The sequence below is a fragment of the Hemitrygon akajei genome, unplaced genomic scaffold (genome assembly GCF_048418815.1).
Source record: "Hemitrygon akajei unplaced genomic scaffold, sHemAka1.3 Scf000094, whole genome shotgun sequence".
In the NCBI taxonomy this organism is placed as follows: Eukaryota; Metazoa; Chordata; class Chondrichthyes; order Myliobatiformes; family Dasyatidae; genus Hemitrygon; species Hemitrygon akajei.
The window spans coordinates 2198847-2220336 of record NW_027331980.1 but is presented as its reverse complement, the minus strand read 5'-3'; the positions used below and the strand labels follow the sequence as shown (position 1 = coordinate 2220336).

Genomic DNA, 21490 nt, shown 5'->3' with positions numbered 1-21490 from the left:
TCACATGCATTATTCCTCCAACTTGCTAATAATATATTGTTCCACTTTACTTCTGTCTTTTTCTTCAAATCCCTTTTCAACAATTTCCACTTCTTTCCACATTTCTTTCTCCATATCAAATTTACTGCTTGTTTTCATGAGGTAATATCCCTGGTTCCTCCCCAGTGGCCACATTTTGTTCCCCAATTTCTTATTCAGCGCTGCACTCAACATTCGCAAATCTTTTTCCTTGTCTGGAAAACTGTCACTCATATTGTGTAGGGCTGCTCCTGGCCCATTCAAAGCAATTGACGGCAATTGACCCATGTTTTCCAAGTAATATACCCTGCTGGTACCCCCTGCCCACATAATAAATTTACCCAGCACATCTGCCTCCAGCCCACTTAGTAAAATTTTGCCTACCTTATACAAGTCTCCCGACAGATTCTTTCTCGATCTCATCAAGGTATGCGAACAGCCTTGGGCGAGGGACCGTACCTCCAAAGGAACTAACGGAAAACGACAAAAGATAAAATATCTATTGGGCGCCCAGTGAGTCTCCGCAGTCCCCAAAGTGGTCCAGCTGCTTACTCAGCCCGTCTGCTTGGCACTCCCTATATTGGTATCCTGTTGGTGACGCTAAATGTTAAAGTTGAATCTGAATAAAACTTGGGAGACCAGCTTCTTTTCATCACCGAGGGACCAGCTATCATCACCACAGTTTATTGTGCATTCTCCTGTAGGAGTTTGAGACCCAGTTGTCAAAGGGAAGGCACGTAAGCACTGCCACCTTCTGACAAGTGGACTGACTCAGTCAGGTTACAGCCATATATTTATACATAGTAAACCCCAGACATTACTATTGCAGGATGTTATTTGAACTGGTACGCCCACTAAGTCTGTTGGTGCAAAACTTTATTACATAGATAAGAGCGTTCTCTAAATTAAGGTTTTAATTACAGATGGATGTACTGTCCAGTCATCAGTTATTCCCTTTGCAAGGCCCTGACTTAATTACAGACAGATGTTGATCCCTGTCCTTATCGTCAAGCCCTCCTCCCTTTACTCAAACGAGGGTACAATGTATAATGTTATCAACTAACGAGGGTACAATGTATAATGTTATCAGCTCTCAGTGAGTCTCTCTGCAAGTTGCAGAGAACCGATAATGAGCCTGTCTTAGCTAACTGTTGAAGACAGTTCAAAAATTCCTTTTCAGTCTCAATTATTCTTATAGCCAGAGGTTACATAGGTTCAAAATGATTTTCTTTTTCTTTATATTCTCAATTCCTCATGAGGGCTCAGCAGAAACATTTATGTCCAATACAGAAACTGGTGTTACCTGCGTATATTGTGGCAAGGCAAATATTGCTGGAGAATTTACAAGTGGGAAGAAGTGGACTGATATTTGGAAATCTGACTTTTAAAGTGTAATTTAGCAAGGAAACCACAGATGGACAATGTCCAAAAGCTCTGGTGATAAAATCCTTTATTGCCCATTACAGGCCTGCTACAGAGGTTGTGTCAGAGTGCAGATGAACTGGATCGAACCATTCGGAGATCGAAGTTCTTATCAACAGTGATTTGCTAGCTGTTAAAATGAATACCTCTCTATATAAAATTCACCGTGCACATGTTGTCACTGGGTTAAAAAAAAAAGCACTGTACAAGATTTATGTGCACACTGGTCATTACAAATTAGAGGGTACATTGGTGGGAAGGTGGGGAGACCTCCAGTGGCCCTGGTGCCCTCGCCTACAAGATGTGCATCCTGCTGCAGTTTGTAAACCTGCACTTTAAGGTGTTGGAACTGGAAATGGATGAATTCCAGATCATCCAGGAGTTGGAGGTGGTGATAGATATGACATGAAGAGAGGTGAGTTACACCCAAGGTGCAGGACACAGGAAACTGGCTGAGAGTCAGTAAGGGAAATGAGGTTAAATAAACATTGCAGAGTACTCTTGTTGCTATCTCGCACAACAGCAGGTGGACCACCTTAGAAACTGTTGGTAGGATTACCTTTCAGAGGAGAGTCAAAGGGATGATCGGGGATTCATTACTTAGGGGAACAGGACAAGAGGGGATTAAATAAATGTGCATTGTGTAATTTATAGGAATTTAAAATAAATAGTTTGTACATAGGACAGTCAATATAACATAAAAATGCATTGTATCAGCATGAATTAATCAGTCTGATGGTCTGGTGGAAGATGATGTCCCAGAGTCAGCTGGTCATTTTGCTATGGTACTGTTCCCTGGATGGGAGCAGCAGGGCAGTTTGTGGTTGTGGTGAATTGGGTCCCCAGTATCCTTTGGGCCCTTTTTACACACCTGTCTCTGTAAATGTCTTGAAAAGTGGGAAGTTCACATCTGCAGATGTGCTGGGATGTCCGCACCACTCTCTGCAGGTTCCTGTGATTAAGGGAAGTACAGTTCCCATACCAGGCAGTGATGCAGCCAGTCAGGATGCTCTCAATTGTGTTTCTGTAGAAAGTTCTGAGGATTTGGGGCTCCATCCCAAACTTTTCAACTGTCTGAGGTGAAGGAAATGCTGCTGCGCTCTTTTCACAACACATCTGGTATGTACAGACCATGTGAGATCCTTGGTGATGTTTATGCCGAGGATCTTAAAGCTGTTCACCCTCTTAACCCCAGATCCATTGATGTCAAAAGGGGTTAGCCTGTATCCATTCCCCCTGTCCTCACAATCAGTTCCCTTGTTTTTGTGACAATGAGGGAGAGGTTGTTTTCTTGACACCAGTCAGATGTTGTTCAGACCACAGATAGAGTCAGCAATCAAATGGTTGAGCCTGGTGCAATGAATGTGCTGAGCTGTGTATATCACAATGCAAGAAGCATCGTAGGAAAGCCAGATGTGCTCAGGACAGGGAATTATGATACTGAAATTATGATTATGAAATATGACCATGCCAAGAGACAAAGGTTGATCCAGTAAATTTTAACTTCCGTATATTGACTGGGACTCCCATACTGTAAAAGGACCAGATGGGATAGAGTTTGTCAAATGTGCCCTTAATCAATACATAGAATTCCCAAATTAGAAGTGTGCAATAAGCTATTAGGAAATGATCCAGGGCTGGTGACAGAAATTAGTGATCATAATGCCATGAAATTGAAAATAAAGATGGAAAGAGAGAAGTCTGGACCACGGGTTGAGATTCTAAATTGGAGAAAGGTCAATTTTGATGATATCAAAAAGGATCTGACAAGTGTGGTTTGGGACAGGCTGTTTTCTGGCAAAGGAGTACTTGGGAGGCCATCAGAAGTGAAATTTTGAGGGTGTGGAGTTTGTATGTGCCTGTCAAAATAAAAGCTGAAAGGTGACTGGTGCAGGGAACCTTGGTTTTCAAGATATATTGAGGCCCCGGATATTTTGTTCCTCTGAATGCCTCAGACTGTTGGGTACTACCAAGACTCATTAATGACTACAATATCAGAATTTCATGCACTGAGCTCATCTGAATTGTTATTTAGTCATCTTCTGTTGGTTTCTAAATGCTTCTCAATAGTTTTTGCTCTTTTGTTTGCCCTCTCTTTGGCTTTTATTTATGCTTTGGCTTCTCATTTTAGCCACAATTTTGTCCTTCTGCCTTTCAAATGCTTCCACTTCTTTGGGATGTATCTATCACTCAGCTCCCGAATTGCTCCCAGAAACTCCAGTCAATTGCTGCTCCATTCTCACTCCTACCTTTTCACTTCCAAACAAGTTTGTCTAGCTTCTCTGTCATAGAAACATGGAGAAGTTCAGTATGGAAACAGGCTATTTGGCTATTTGCTGAAAAAACATTTAAGCTGTCTAATGCAGCTGCCTGCCACTGTGACTATTGCCCTCCATACCCCTACCATCCAGGCTCCCATCCAAACTTCTTTGAAATGGTGAAACCGTGCTCATGTTCACCACTTGTGCTGGCATCTCATTCCACACACTCACGACCATTTCAGTAAAGAGCTTTTCCAAATGTTTCCATTAAATTTTCACCTTCCCTACTTACCCATGACCAACCCACATAATCTCAGTGGAAAAAGCTGCTTGCCTTTACCCTATCTATACTCATATACTTCCAGCAAATCCTCAAAGCAATGCATAATTTCCTTGTTAATGTTTGGAGCATGTTTTAGAAGTATAAGATGATGAGGGGCATTAAGCGTGCGGATAGCCAGAGGTTTTTCCCAGTGTTGAAACAGCTAAAACGAGAGGGCGTAGTTTTAAGCTGTTTGGAAATAGATACCAAGAGGATGTCAGGGGTTGGTTTTTTACACAGAGAGTGGTGGGTGTGTGGAATGCACTGCCGGCTATTTGCATGAGAGTGTTTCAGTTACTGTGGGGCCAGGCACCCAGGCAGCTCAGTGGGAATTGGGAATAATACCAATTTAGAGAGTCAGACTGAGCCAGGTCACAGATTGGAGATGGCAGAAAAGCCCCATTCTTATAGAGACAGGAGGAGCATCAGAGAATTTGATGGTCATTCCAGATACCAGCACTGTGCCCAGTTAGAAGATGACTTCTCCAACATGTGTTGAACATCACTGTAACAGTGTGATTCCAGATCACACCTTGGCAACTCAAGTGATCACATCTGAAATGTTGACCTTCACCCACTGATGGATTTTGTAAATCTTTTTACAGGTTAAAAATGACAAGAAATTTGTCTATGGGAATCTCAAACACGACACACCAGTTTTGCTGTCTCTGCCCAGATACTTAAGAAGTGGAGCAAGGGATTCACTCAGTCATCACAACTGAAGGTACATCAGAGAATTTACACTGACGAGAGGCCATTCACCTGGTTCACTCAATCATCTGACTGACTGGCACACCCATCATTTTACAAAGGGGGAACCCCTTCATCTGCTTAGACAGTGGGACTGGATTCAGTTGGTCATTTCAACTGAAGGTACATCAGCAAGTTCACACTGGACAAGGCCATTCACCTGTTCTGTTTGTGAGAAGGGATTCAGTTGATCTTCCCACTTGTGGACACACCAGTCAATTCACACTGGGCACAGGCTGATCATCTGCTGATTTTGTGGGGGAGGATTCACCCGATCATCTGACCAAATGGCTCACCAGCGAGTTTACACCGGGGAGTGGCCGTTCACCTGCTCGGACTGTGGGAAGGGATTCACTTGTTCATCTAAACTGAAGTTACATCAGCGAGTTCACACTGGAGAGAGGCCGTTTACCTGCTCAGAGTGTGGGAAGCGATTCACTCAGTCATCTCACCTACAGAGACACCAGTCAGTTCACACTGGGGAGAGGCCGTTCACCTGCTCAGACTGTGGGAAGGGATTCACTTGCTCATCTGAACTGAAGCTACATCAGAAATTTCACTCGGGGGTGAGGCCATTATCTGCTCAGACTGTGGGAAGGGATTCATTGAATCATCCTCCCTCCAGAGACACCAGTCCGTTCACACTGGGAAGTGGCGGTTCAGCTGTTCAGACTGTGGGAAGGGATTCAATCGGTCATCTCACCTTCAGACACACCAGTCAGCCCACACAGGGAAATGGCTGTTCACCTGCTCAGACTGTGGGAAGGGATTCAATCGGTCATCTCACCTACTGAGACACCAGTCAGCCCACACAGGGAAATGGCCGTTCACCTGCTCAGACTGTGGGAAGGGATTCATTTGGTCATCCACCTTAAAGGCACATCAGCGAGTTCACACCAGGGAGAGGACATTCACCTGCTCAGAGTGTGGGAAGGGATTCATTCGGTCATCGACCCTAAAGGTACATCAGCGAGTTCACACTGGGGAGAGGCTGTTCACCTGCTCAGACTGTGGGAAGGGATTCATTCGGTCATCCGACCTACTTGCACACCAGTCAGTTCACACTGGAGAGAGTCCGTTCACTTGCTCAGACTGTGGGAAGGGATTCACTCGCTCATCTGAACTGAAGGCACACCAGTCAGTTCACACCGGAGAGAGGCCGTTCACCTGCTCCGACTGTGGGAAGGGATTCACTCGGTCATCACAACTGAAGGTACATCAGAAAATTCACACTGACGAGAGGCCGTTCACCTGCTCAGACTGCGGGAAGGCATTCAGTCGGTCATCTGACCTAATTGCACACCAGTCAGTTCATACTGGGGAGTGGCCATTCACCTGCTCAGACTGTGGGAAAGGATTCACGCAGTCATCCACACATAAGGCACACCAGCGAGTTCACACTGGGAAGCGGCCGTTCTCCTGCTCTGACTGTGGGAAGGGATTCACTTGCTCATCCCAACTGAAGGTACATCAGCGAGTTCACACTGGGCAGAGACCATTCACCTGCTCGGACTGTGGGAAGGGATTCACTTGCTCATCCCAACTGAAGGTACATCAGCGAGTTCACACTGGGGAGAGGCCATTCACCTGCTCGGACTGTGGGAAGCGATTCACTTGCTCATCCTATCTGAAGGTACATCAGAGAGTTCACACTGGGGAAAGGCCGTTCACCTGCTCACAGTGTGGCAAAGGATTCACTGGATCATCCCAACTACAGAGACACCATCAAGTTCACACTGGGGAGAAGCGGTTTACCTGCTCAGACTGTGGAAAGAGATTCAGTCAGTCATCTCACCTACAGACACACCAGTCAACCCACACAGGGAAATGGCCATTCACCTGCTCAGACTGTGGGAAGGGATTCACTCACTCATCTCAACTGAAGGCACATCAGCCAGTTCACACTGGGGAGAGGCCATTCACCTGCTCAGACTGTGGGAAAGGATTCACTCAGTCATCCCACCTACGGAGACACCAGCAACTTCACACTGGGGAGAAGCCGTTCACCTGCTCAGAGTGTGGGAAGGGATTCACTCGGTCATCCGAACTACGTGCACACCAGTCAGTTCATACTGGGGAGAGGCCATTCACTTGCTCAGTGTGTGGAAAGGGATTCACTCGATCATCCTATCTACTGAAACACCAGCGAGTTCACACTAGGTAGAGACCGATTTCCTGCTCAGACTTCAGGAAGAGATTCTCTCAGCCAATTCAACCAAATGTGCATCATTGAGTTCACACTGTGGAGAGGCCGTTCACCTGCTGTGAATGTGGGAAGGGATTCACTCAGTAATCTAACCTTGTGACACACTACCGGGTTCACACTGGGGAGAAAGTTTCAATAAGCTGCATGCTGGATATTTGTCCATCACCGTTGCTGAATGCAATTTCGAGAGTGACTGTCGGTGCTGAACTCTGCAATTATTGCTGCTGCTCACCACACCCAGTTCTGCACCCTGGTCACTGGGCATGGGAGGAGTTTCTTCTGCTGCACATTCACCTTTAATGGGACTGGTGTTTAATATTCTGGATCTGAGACAAATAAATCAGATGTATTTTAAACTCTGTCTCCGGTACTTAGTGAATTTATCACAACTAGTGTACAGTAGACAGTCTACTCAGGCTGGCTGGATCCTGTAAGTGATTCAGTTCCTCAACAGGCCTTTTAAATCCTCCCCTGTTGTTCACTGCTTGCTCTCCCTGTGAGATGTTTTTCAAACAGTCACCACTCTGTGGGTGAAGAGGATTCCCTTGAATTTTCTGCAGACTGAAGCAGTCGAGCTGGCTGCAGTTCTGTCTGAGGTGTTCTTTGGCCCTCAAATCTCTGCACTGTGGAAGAATGACATTGGGATTTAACCTCCTTATTCACGGCTCATTTCCACATTATGAGTCATTTTGCCTGCTTCTAAAGGGTTGCTGGAAAACACCACTGTCCTCTAAAGACTGAAAGCAGAATGGGAAACCATTAGTTGGATGTTCAACAGAAGAGGGTCAGAAACCAGAGGCGGGTCTGCACAAGGCAGAGTTTGGGGCTCTGGATGCTGGTCAAGGTAAGAGTAACACAGATATACTTTCAAATCTAACACCTGGATAAACAATCAGCAATTACATTGTCAGTCCCCTTTACATGTGGTATTTTAATATTGAATTCTTGTAACAACAGACTCCAAATTAATAACCACCTATTTTAATTCTTCATGTTAGTCAAAAATACCAATGGGTTGTGATCAGTATAAACTATCAATGGCTTCTGTGCCGGACAAATGCAAACCTCAAAATGCTGTAATGCCAGAATAACCGGGTTACCAAACCAGCAGAAATGGAACGATACGTTGGAGTCTGGTGGTACTGTAACTAAAGGAGTTTATTAGTAAACTAAGTAATACGGTATCAAGAATGCAAATATACATTTAAAACAGGTTAGCAGTAATAAATACAGAAGTGTAAAAAGAATCAAAACCAAGCTCTATCAAAGTCTAGGGGTAAATGAACAGTTTTAAGATAATGCAGAGTTCAGTTCAGTTCAGTTTAAGTCGAGGTAGCTGCTGTTGTGACCAGAGAGAGAGAGACAGCTGCAGCAGGCAAACCTTCCGTTGTCTTTTTGTTCCGTTGCACTGACGTGGTCATTCGGTTATGACCCCTCTGTTCTCAGCTAAACCGTTCTTCTGTGGTGGACTCATCACTCTGGCATGAGTGGACACACACACAAGCCCCCACCGGTCCTGCCATCACACCTTGAGCTTTGTGACTAATCTCCTGATTCAGTCCTCCAAGCCCCCACCTTCCTGTGGGTGCACAACGCTCTTACAGTGTCTCGTGGCGTGTCTCCCGGTGTCTCAGCAGACCCGTCTTTTATCTCCCCTGACGGGGTATCAGCCATCCTTCCAACTGGCCAATCCCTGCTGTCTCAGCAGGAATGTTAACTAGCAAAGAAGTGTCCTTGCAGCAAAAGGTAAATAATCAGTGAATAAACCATAATACATAAATCATGTCTCTCTCTCTCTCTCTCTCTCTCTCTCTCTCTCTCTCTCTCTCTCTCTCTCTCTCTCTCTCTCTCGCTCTCTCTCGCTCTCTCTCGCTCTCTCGCTCTCTCGCTCTCTCGCTCTCTCGCTCTCTCGCTCTCTCGCTCTCTCGCTCTCTCTCTCGCTCTCTCTCTCATTACCAGCATAGTTCCCGGGGTGGGGGTGTCTACTCTGGACCCCATATCCATCTGGTTTTCTCATCACACATAACGGTATATAGAAATGTCCCGGAAAAGAGGGGAGAGTTTTCAGGAGAGAGGCAAGAGTTTATGAACGGGTGTGAGCAAGAATTTGTTCTTCATCCAGAGGAACGATATATTTTCTATTTGTCCAAATTTCCACTACTTCCTTGGCAGCCCGTTTCACCTATATTTGGGTGAAAGAAGTGTCCCGCACATGTCACTTCCTCTCTCTTCTTAAAACCTCTGACCCCTACTCTGTGGCTAATAGAAGACCGTGGCTGTACCTACATCTCTCAGTATTTTACATTAATCTTAAATGTCATGCCTGAATGTTCAATGTTAATGGGAAAGTTCTAGCCATCGATCCCTGCATCACCCTTGCGACTGTCTCCAATGTAATCATACCCATAATGAAGTGTACCATCAGAAGTGTGCCCACAATGCTAGCTAGGGTCTATCTAATGTTCCTAAAAGTTCCTCCAAGTTTGTGTTCTGTGCCACAGTTAAGAAGGGCAAATTTTGCATAGGCTTTCCTCACTGTCTATTATCGTTTCAACTTTTCATAATTCATCACTTCACACAGAATTAAATGCTACCTAGCGTTTACTTACCTAATTTACCAGGTGATCCATATCACTGTACCTTCTAATTTTGTACCTTCCAAACATTTGCAGAATATGCACTCCCCTTCGCAACTCGATTTACATCTAAACTGTTTACCTGGATGTCAGTCATGCATGGAGTTCGGTAACCAGGGACACCTTCTCTTCGTGATTTTTATAAATGACCTGAATGAAGAACTGATGGGATAGCTTAGTAAATTGCTGATGAAACAATGGTTGGGAATGTTGTGGATAGTATGGAGGGCTGTTAAAACGAATATCGATGGGATGCAAACTGGGCTGGGAAGTGGCAGACGGATTTTAACACAGATAAATGTAAGGTGGTTCAATTTCGTAGGTCTAATCTGACAGCAGAATATAGTAATGATAAGAATCTAGACAGTGTGGAGTATCAGATGGATCTTCTGGTTCCAATCTTAGTCCATTTAAAGGTTGACACTGTTGAAGGCATAGGGTGCATTACCATTCATCAGCCATCTGATTCAGTTCAATGGCAGAGAGGTAGTGTTACAGTTATATAGGGCACTGGTAAGACCCCACGGAGTATTATGCTCAGTTCTGGTCACCTCACTGCAGGAAGGATGTGGAAACTATTGAAAATGTGGAGAAGAAATTTACAAGGACAATGCCTGGATTGGGGAGCATGCCTTATGGGAACAGGTTGAGTGAATTCAGCCTTGAAGCGGCAGAGGATGAGAGGTGACCTGATAGAGGTGTATAAGATGATGATAGGCATTGATCGTGTAGATAGAGGCTTTTTCTTAGGGCTGATATGGCGCAGTTTTAAGGTGCATGGAAGTAGGTACAGAGGAGATGTAAGGGTTTTTTTTTAACGCAGAGAGTGCTGAGTGCACGGAATGGGCTGCCAGCGACAGTTGCGATAGGGTCTTTTAAGAGACTCCTGGATTGGTACCTGGAGCTTCAAAAACTAGGGGGCTATATGTAACCCCAGGTAATTTCTAAATAGGTAATGTTCGGCACAGCATTATGGTCTGAAGGGCCTGCATTGTGCTGTAGGTTTTCATTGTTTCTATGTTTCTATTGCACTCCTTATAAGCAACCCTGGTCCATAATAGCACAATGTATAGATGCAGGACATCACACTGTAGATGTATTCCTGGTCTACTGTGCTATTTGATACATGCTAAAACTAGGAAGAATGAGAGGGTGTGTTATAGAAGCATACAAAATTGTGAAATGGGTAGATGAGATAGAGACAGGAATGTTGTTGTACTGGTATGTAGGATTACTACTTGGGGACATAGAATCAAGATTCAGAAGAATTGATTTTGGGTGGCGAAGAGGAGGATCTACCTCTCCCAGAGAAATGTGAAGTTGTGGAATTTTCTGCTCATTGAAGTAGAGGGGCCACCTGATTATAAATTTCTTCAATGACTTTACTAGGAAGCATGACGAAGGAAAGGCAGTTGATAGTGTCTATGTGCACTTTAGTAAGTTCTTTGACAGCGTTCCGTATGGTAGGTTGATCAAAAATGTTGAATCACTTAGCATTCAGGATGAGGTAGTAAATTGGATTAGAGATTGGCTTTGCTGGAGAAGCCAGACACTGGGGTAGATTTTGCCCCTCTCACTGGAGGCTTGTGGCTTTTAATGTAGTATGGTATTTGGAGCTGGGTCTGCTGTTGTTTCTGATCTGTACAAATAATCTGGATGATAATGTGTTAAGATCGTCAAAACAAATTTGTGGATCACACCAAGATTCGGTACATAGTGGACAGCGGGAAACGTTATCAAAGCTCGGAAAGGGAGTTGTCCTAGTGATAATCGTGGCAGATGGAATTTAATGCTGACGATTGTGAGCTGGGAAGAGAAACTTAGTAGCACTCGTAGAGAGCGCGGTAAGGCACAAGAATTGTGGGAAAATAGACAGATCTGGGAATACAGATCCATAATACCATCAGAGATACAAAAGGATTTTAAGAGATCTTTTGACACATAAGCATTCATGAATTAAAGTATTGAATGCAGGAGTCTGTAGGTTGCACAAGAAATTGTTGAGGCTTAATTTTAGGTATTGTGTTCAGTTCGCAATACCTTTCTACAGGAGAGATATCAATGAGTTTGCAAGAGTGCAGACAGAATTATAAGTAGAATGCCAGAATCTGAGGACCTGATCTATAGGGAAAATTGAATGAATTAGTACGGTATTCCCCAGAGCATAGGGGAAAAATGGCAGATTGATTGAGGTGCACTTTATTGTGAAGCACAGACTTCGGGTAAATGCAAGCAGACTTTTCCACTGAGGTTGGGTGTGATGGAACTGGAAATTAAGAGTGGAAGTTGCAATGTGTAAAGGGAGCATGAGGGAGCTCTTCAATCGGAGGGTGGTGAAATTGTGAAGAAAACTGTCAGTGGAATAGGTGAATTCAGGCATGCTTTCAACATTTAAGGGCAATTTGGATACATTCATGGGTGAGAGGGTTATGGAGGGCGCTAATGCAGCATCAGTTGATAGGGCTAGGCAGAATAGGAAAGTTTAGGTGGGCTGCAATGCCTGTTTATATGTTTATATATTCTATGACTCTATCGCATTTCAGGTACTTTCTGATATTTCAATGAGAAAGATATTTGTAACTAATGCAGGAAAGCAGGATCACTGTACACGGGCATTACGGTGCTCATAGATGTGAGGGGACGAAAGGCCTGTTTCTGTGCTGTACAACTCTTGGTCTCTTCCAATGGGCAAACTGTCAGCCCTTTCTCCTAATATCACCCACCATGGTCCACCAATTTCCTATCTAAAAGGGAGGGAGATATTTCATAATTTTACAGCTAATAGCATTGTTCAAGAGAAATCCATTCTTCTGGTTCTGATGTTTCTTGTCAATGTGACCTGAAAATTGGTTTCCAGGCATATTCAGATGTTTATGCAGCAAGGAAACCTGTACTCCTGTTAATCCTTAATCCATACTTTCTCAATAAGCCTTGCATGGGGTACCTTATCAAAGGCCTTGCTGAAATCCATATACACTACATCTATGGTTCTACCTTCATTAACGTGCTTAGTCACAACCTCAAAATATTCAATCAGGCTCGTAAGGCAAGATGGGTCTTTGCCAAAGCCATACTGACTATTCCTAATCATATGCTTCTTCAAATGTTCATAAATCCTGCCCCTTAGGATTTTCTACATCAACTTACCAACCACTGAAGTAAGACTCACTGGCCTATAATTTCCTGAGCTATCCCTTTAATGTTTTTTACCCTTTAATTTTGTTTGCTTCAGATGGAGGAAATGTTCCAGCCAATGAAGTCTGTCCTTGTAGTTCAGGCCTTTCGACAACATCCTTGTGAATCTTCTTACCAGGTGGCACGAGTAATATTTTATTAAGTCCTTCAAAGAATTCTGTTCCGTGCCCGGCTAAACAAAGGCAGATATCCTATTGAGAGTCCTCATTGCATGCACCTGTTTCTGCACCTTCAGGGATATCTGTGCCCCTACATCAATGCTTGAACTTCTGGAAGCGATTCAACAGGCACAGGATGGATACATCTCAAAGTAGAAGTATTTAACAGAGGGATGAGCCAAAACATAGGAGGGGCATATAATTTTGCAAAAAATACTGGGTGGTGAGAGGATTGGGAAGCTGTTAAAAACCGACAGAATAAAACTTCAAAGGTTCAAATTACATTCATTATTAAACCATTTTTTCCTATAAAAAACCTTGTGATTTGTCTCCTCACAGGCAGCAACAATGCAAAGAAACTCAATATAACCCATTAACAAAGCAAATCATCAAACGCGAAAACAAGGATATTATGCTGACAAAGAAAGTAAGCAAATAAAATTCAGAATTGAAGTTCCCGAAAGCGAGTCGACAGCCACTAAGTCCCTTATCACTGCAGCAGATTCACCAGTCCACTAGCTTCAGACCAGCGCAAAGACGGTCAACCTCATGGAGCCCTGAGCAGAAACAATTTGTCCCTCACCTTCAGCTCCGATGACATGAACATTTAACCCTGGCATGGCACATAAATTGTCCAACTCCCCGGTCATTTCTCACCTTCGGTCCTGGACCCTGCCGCTTTGATCTCAGCCATCTGAATCCACAATGTAACAAAGGAAAACTCAGTCAGGATACAAAATAGGAAATATCAGGGTAAGCTAGCCAGAAGCATAAAACACGAAACTAAACTTAAAAAATATCCAGTATAGGAGAGGCAAGAACGGATAGCAGACCGCCTTACAATGGTGTTTCTGGAGGAATAATGCCGATCAAAGAAATGGCAGACCAACTCAGTGACTATTTGCGTCTATGTTCCCTTTGAAAGACAGCAGCAGTATGTTTAAGAGTTGAGAGTCAAGAGGTATAATTGTGTGTTATTGCGATTACTAATGAGAAGGTGCTTGGGATACGGAATGTTTTCAGGGTAGATAAGTCACCCGCTCAAGATGGATTACTCACCAGAACTCTGAAGGAGGTAGCTGAGGCGATTCTGGAGGCATTAGTAATGACCGCTCAACAATCATAAAATTAAATTCCATAGAATGGAAATTTCATAGAATACATACAGCACAATATAGGCCTTTCAGCCCACAAAGCTGTGCCAAACATGTCCCTACCTTACAACTGTCTGGAATTTACTCATAACCCTCTATTTTTCCAAGCTCCATGCAGCCATCCAGTCTCTTTAAAGATCCAATCGTGGCCGCCTCCACTCCACTCACCACTCTCTGCGTTTATATAAAAAAATACTTACCCCTGAAATTTCCTCTGTACCTACTTCCAAACACCTTAAAACTATGCCCTCTCATGCTAGCCATTTCAGCCCTGGAGAAAAGTCTCTGACTATCCTCTCTCTATCTTGTACACCTCTATCAAGTCTCCTCTCATCCTCCGTTGTTCCAAGAAGAAAAGCCGAATTCACTCAACCTATTCTCATAGAGGGTGCTCCCCAATTCAGACAACATTCTTGTAAATCTCCTCTGCACTCGGTCTATGACTTCCATTAGAACGGGAATGGTGTCAGAGGATTGGCGAACTGTTTATGTTCTTCCATTTTTTAAAAGGGGATCGAAGAGTAAACCTTGCAATTATCGTCAGTGGTGGGTAAATTAATGGAAAGTATTTTTTAGAGATGGTATATATAATTATCTGGATAGACAGGGTCTGATTAGTAACAGCCAACATGGATTTGTGCATGGAAGTTCATGTTTTACAAATCTTATTGAATTTTTTGAAGAGGTTACTAGGAAAGTTGACGAGGGTAAAGCAGTGGATGTTGTCTATGTTCAGTAAGGCCTTTGACAAGAATCCACACGGTAGGATAGTTAGTAATGTTTAATTGTAATGTATTAATATTGAAGTAGTAAAATGGATTCAACAGTGGCTGGATGCGAGATGCCAGAGAGTAGTGGTGGATAACTGTTTGTCAGGTTGGAGGCCGGTGACTAGTGTTGTGCCTCAGGGATCTGTACAGGGTCCAATGTTGTTTGTCATATACAGTAATGATCTGGATGATGGGGTGGTAAATTGGATTAGTAAGTATGCAGATGATAGCAAGATAGGTGGGGATGTGGATAATGAAGTAGGTTTTCAAAGCTTGCAGAGAGATTTAGGCCAGTTAGAAGAGTGGTCTGAACGATGGCAGATGGAGTTTAATGCTGATAAGTGTGAGGTGCTACATTTTGGAGGACTAATATAGGACATGCATGGTAAATGGTACGGCATTGAAGAATGCAGTAGAACAGAGTGATCTAGGAATAATGGTGCATAGTTCCCTGAAGGTGGAATATCATGTGAATAGGGTGGTGAAGAAAGCTTTTGGTATGCTGGCCTTTATAAATCAGAACATTGAGTATAGGAGTTGGGATGTAATGTTAAAACGGTACAAGGCATTGGTAAGGCCAAATTTGGAGTATTGTATACAGTTCTGGTCACGGAATTATAGGGACGATGTCAACAAATCAAAGATTTACTAGAATGTTACCTGTGTTTCAGCACCTAAGTTACAGAGAAATGTTGAACAAGTTAGGTCGTTATTCTTTGGAGAGTAGAAGGTTGACGGGGGACTTGATAGAGGTATTTAAAATTTTAAGGGGGACAGATAGGGTTGACGTAGATAGGCTTTTTTCCATTGAGAGTAAGGGAGAATTAAACAAGAGGAGATGAGTTGAGAGTTGAGGAGCAGAAGTTTAGGGGGAACTTCTTTACTCAGAGAGTGGTAGCTGTGTGGAACGAGCTTCCAGTAGAAGTGGTATAGGCAGGTTCGATTTTGTCATTTAAAGTAAATTTGGTAAGGTATATGGACAGGAAAGGTATGAGGGTTAAGGGCTGAGTGCAGGTCGGTGGGAATAGGTGAGCGTAAGCGTTCTGCACGGTCTAGAAGGGCCGAGATGGCCTGTTTCCGTGCTTTCATTGCTATATGGTTGTAACATATGCCTCACTTCTTCCGTACTTTTCCCTGAGAAAATCTATTTCCAATTTATGGTTCCAAGTTGCTGCCTGATGTCCTCATAGTTCTCCTCGCTCCAACTAAACGTTTTCCAAACTTGTCTGTTCTTATCCCTTACCAATGCCATGGTAAAGGAGATAGAATTGTGATCACTATTTCCAAAATGCTCTCCCACTCAAAGACCTGACACTTGACCAGGTTCATTTCCCAATACCAGATCAAGTACAGTCTCTCATCTTGTAGACTTGTCTACATACTGTGTCAAGAAACGTTCCTGAACACACCTAACGAACTCCGCCCCATCTAAACCCCTCTAGGGAGATGCTAATCAATATTTGGGAAATTTAAATCTTCCACCAGAACAACCCTGTTATTACTCCTTTCCAGAATCTGCCTCCCTATCTGCTCCTCTATGTCCCTGTTACTATCGGGTGGTCTATAAAAACACCCAGTAGAGTTATTGACCCCTTTCTGTTTGTAACATTCACCCACAGAGACTCTGTAGACAACCTCTCCATGTCTTCCTACTTTTCTGCAGCCGTGCCTCTATCTGTGATCAACAGTGCCACGCCCCTACCTCGTTTGCCTCCCTCCCTATCCTTTCTGAAACATCTAAAGCTATGCACTTTAATGCGCCATTCCTGCCCCTCCACCATCCAATTGTCTGTAATGGCCACATCATACTCTAAGTGCTGATCCACACTCTGAGCTCACCCGCTTTATTCATGATACTCCTCGCATTAAAATAGACACATCATACCATCAGACTTTGCGCATCACTTCTCTATCACCTTCCTATCTCCAATTTCGCAATATCTCCAAACTTGCTCCATTTGTGAGCCAACTTCCTTTTTCTCCGTCAGTTCAGTTCGGTTCCCCCCCCCCCCCCCCCCCCCCCCAGCAATTCTAGTTTAAAGTCTCCTCAATAGCTTTAGCAAACCTTCCTGCCAGGATATTGGTCCCATTTTGATCCCCGTGCAACCCGTCCGTTTTATACATGTCACACCTGCACCAGAAGAGGTTCCAACGATCAAGAAATCTGAAACCCTACCCCCTGCTCGAAACCTGCCACGCATTTATCCTCCACCTAATTCTATTCCTATACTCACTGTCGCGTGGCTCAGGCAGTAATCCCGAGATTACTACCTTTAAGGTCCTGCTTCTCAATTTCTTTTCTAACTCCCTGTAGTCTTCTTTCAGGACATCCTTCCCCCATTTTCTGCCTATGTCGTTGGTACCAATATGTACCACGACATCTGGCTGTTCTCCTTCCCACTTCAAGGTATCGTGGACGCGATCAGAAACATCCCGGACCTTGGCACCTGGGAGGCAAATTACCATCCGCGTTTCTTTCCTGCGTCCACAGAATAGCCTATCGGACCGGCTAACTATAGCGTCCCCTATCACTGCTGCCATCCTCTTCCTTTCCCTGCCTTTCTGAGCCACAGGGCCTGACTCTGTGCCAGAGGTACGGCCACTGTTGCTTCCCCTAGGTAGGCTGCCCCACCCCCACCAACAGTACTCCAGCAGCAATAATTATTGTCAAGGGGACAGTCACTGTTTTACTCTCTTGAACCTGGTTCTTTCTTTTCCCTCTCCTGACTGTTACCCAGTTTTTTCTCCCCTGTGGTCCCGGGGTGACTACCTGTCGATAGCTCCTCTCCATCATCACCTGACCAGACGAAGGTCATCGAGCTGCGGGTCCAGTTCCCTAAGGCGGTGTCTAAGGAGCTGCAGCTCGACGCACCTGGTGCAGATGTGGCCGTCCGGGAGGCTGGGAGACTCCAGGACCTCCCACATCCGACACCGAGCACAGAAAACCGGCCTCACACACATACTCTCTGAGTTTATTTCAAGCAGATAACCGGTTTGACCTCGACCCTTTGTCACCGAAGCCCCATTGAGCCAAAGCCGCCCTACTCTGTCGTCTGCTCCTCCGACGCCTGCTTTGTCTCGCTTTTAAACTCCTCACTGGCCGACCTCCACACGCTTGTGCAGTCGTACCCCATTCAAACTGCTGAAGAGATAACAATAACCAAAAAAATAATCTGGCATTGTTTGAGTAGACTGAGAATGATAAATGGCCCTCCGATGGGAGGGAGGCATAAGAAAGGAAATGGTAGGTGTTAGCCTGTCCTTGAGTGCCTCAGCCAGAGTCCCGACCTTACCCCGATCCAAAATCTCTGGCAAGAACTGAGGATTGCTGTCCACTTGCGCTGCGCAGCTCACCTGGCACATCCTCGGCAATGTTGCAAGGAGTTGTGTAAAGCTGAAACAGACTTTTCCAAAAAGTACACCGGCTGTGAGGGATGATTCAACTAGGTATGAGTAAGGGGCCATGAACACTTTTGAACTGCTAACATTTCCGGTTTTGAATTTTCAGTTTATCATGCTTTACAATTTTCCCTGTTTGTTTTCCGGGGGCAGGGTGGGGGTGTCCACTATGTAAAAAACAAACAAACGACCATAACATTCACGAATAAAAACTCTGAGTTAAATTGATCAGACTCCCTGGTTGTAATACTGAATAATGTGAACAAGGGATTAGTGACTGAATATATTTTGGCGGATGCTCCAGTCTTCGAATTCGTCCCAGTGCCCCCACCTGGGATGCAGCAATATTTGCGTGGAAGAAAAGCCTGATAATCTACTCCCTATCTTGCTACGGAAACCCCATGGACATCTGCACTATCCATCGGTTTGTCATGTCGACCTCGACTGGATAGCAGTCAACAACATCAAAAGTTCCTTATGCATTCTTTTTCATTGCCGTCTACAGGTGCACATCTCTCATTACCCAATGTTCCCAGATCTTGTAACCTTGTTTTTACTCCTCCCAGACACAGTTTGAATTCAAAACCACTTGGCTTCAAATAACTCTCAGAGATCTGTTGTGTGCTTACCCCGTCACAGTTTGCACCCGATTTGTACTTTCCCCAGATCCTGCCTAAAGTAAGGCTCACTAGCCTGCAACGCAGACACCAGTCTGAAGGAACTCAACAAGCATCGTTTGAAAAGAGTCCTAGTTTCGGGCTGAGAAGATGCTATCAGCACTGGAACAAATATGGTGCAGGGACGTGAGGAAGGAGTACAAGGCGCAAGATGTTCATTAGTTTGTCCTGATTTTAGTAAAATCCCCCAAGATTACGTCCTTCTTTGGGGATGACTGTAATCAAAACTGTTCTCCCACCGAAATTCATCAATTATAAGGCTTATGCCCCAGTGCAAGGTCACTTAAGTGTCCCGAATTCATCTGCTTCTACCTCAACCCCAAGAGAAAATTCCACATGTTTCGCGACATATGACTTGCATTCAATGCTTTCTTCCAACCACTTTGAAATTATCCCCCTTGCTGCAGCCACCTCCCTCCCTGGGGAAATATCTCTGGCTGTTCACTCGATTTATCTGCCATAATGTTGTATACCTCTTTCAGGCACTTCTCATCCTGCTTCCCTGCAAAGAGAAGATCCCTATGTTATTCAAATTACCCTCACTGGTCATGTTTAAAGTAAATTTGTTGTCGAAGTTCATATGTGCCATCATTTACCAACCTCATATTTATTTTCTTGCAGGCATACACAGTAAATACGAAGAAACACAATGGAATCAATGAAAAACAGTTCACAACAAAGGCGGACAAAACGTCAAAGCACAAAACACGACAATGGCAATGAATTGTACAAATAAAAAGCATACATGACAGTAAATATGAAATAAATGTCCATAACTGCAGTGGTAGAATACTTGATGTAGGTTCTTTATAAACCAACTGGACTTATCCCCTTTGCCTCGAGAGCCTGATCATTTAGGAGGAGTAGCTATTCCATAACCCGTTGCCGTGAGACCGGGCGCTCCTATAATTTGTTCTTGCTGGCGCAGTCGAGATGCGAGCATCAACCGGAAAATGGGGGTCGTTGATGGTAAATGCTGTGTTCCTGCGACCCCTCTCCTTGTAGAGGTTCTCAGTGGTGGGAAGAGCTGTGCCTGTGATGCCATGAATTGCAGTCCAGTGTCAGGGTTGAACAGACCTCTGTTCTTGAAGTTCTTGGGTTGCACCAGTGTTTCCCGGTGGAGTACCGTGCTGGGTGTACAAATGTCAGTGCGATCACTACACAGGTTTCAGAGTTCTATACGATTGTGCCCGAGAAGTGAAGGTCTAGGCGTTGTAAAGTTCACTGTCTTGGTAAATTAACTGCTGACTATTCTTGTACAGGCTCGTAATCAGGTAATGTTTGTACCATAGCTACACACTCCTCTTCCTCAACATGTTGAGTTGCATCAGGGTTTGACCCTGCAGGACTGTGTTTGGTTTCTGCTTGTCCGCTTCCCTGATGTGCGGCGCTGGGCAGTTGTGTAGCTGTACCTGGCAGTGTCCATGCAGTCCGGAGCTAGCTTGCAGGTCTTTGTTCTGCCAGTGTTGGTGGCTCGTGTACTCAGCGGGATCTCTGTTGGGTTGTGTATAATGAGGTATTTTTCATGCCTTTTTCTGTACAGAATATAAATGGTGCTGCAATCTGTGGTCCCAAAGAGCAGAGATGGGTTTGCTGGGACCTGTGATACATCATTTTGGTTCTATTTTTGAGAGCCTCAGGGTTGTCATAGACTGCAGAACAGAGTGAGGGTTGTATTATTGTGAAATTTGTGGTCATTACAGGGATGCTACCAGTCTTCTATGACACCGGATAAAGACAGTTAAATGTTGGTATATAGTAAGATTCTCAGCCGTTCCAGTGCCGGTTCATGGTTGTGCATCTGTTTGATTGTACACCTGACCCCATTAAGCATGCGAAACAATATTTGTAAAGGTCTGTGCCCTTACCGTACAGTGCTAGATGTTGTCAATGCATGCAACCTTCCAGTATGACAGCCGTTATAGCAAAGATCTTTATCCTTAGAGTATGGAGCAAACGGCTGTAAGAATCAGTTACAGTACGATACTGGTTGTTATAAAGGTCAGAGCTACAGCAAAAAATTTAAATATATATATGTACACTGGGATTCTCTTGGTCTGTGTCAACAGTGTAATGTTTAGTTAGATGTCTCTCCTTGTATTAGAGTCTTTCCTGGCCAGTGTCGTCACTGGCCAGTGTTGCGCTCTGGCAGCTCAGTGTGCGTGGAATACAATGCCAGCATTTTGACAGCAGAGTGACCTTATTACACAAACTTGCCTTCTACACCCCGGTAGATGTGTTGTCTCCAGGCGACCATACTGGGATTTTGATATCATTAGTGAACAAGGTATCATTGTGGGATGGCACACCATTCAACCCAGAAAGTCTGTACTAGCTCTTGGTACAACGTTTCAATTGCCCTGTTCTCCACACTCTTCAAACAGCTCAGCAGTTGAATTCCCCCGAATGAACTGTCGTGTTCCACTTTGAACACCCTGATTGTTTGTTCCCACCACACGTATAGGCAGTTTTCCAGATCAGAACCGCATTCAGCGTAGAACTAAGAATTTCATCACATGTGC

General features: G+C 44.3%; 1 protein-coding gene across 1 annotated transcript; it reads left to right on the top strand.

Moving 5' to 3' along the window:
- Nucleotides 1-5308: 5308 nt before the first annotated feature.
- LOC140722941 (uncharacterized) lies at nt 5309-19749 on the top strand (the record flags this gene model as incomplete). Its single annotated transcript, XM_073037565.1, has 3 exons — nt 5309-7823; nt 13308-13395; nt 19590-19749. A coding segment is annotated over one exon (1629 nt), but the record flags the coding sequence as incomplete, so codon positions are not given.
- Between the last annotated feature and the right edge of the window lie 1741 nt (nt 19750-21490).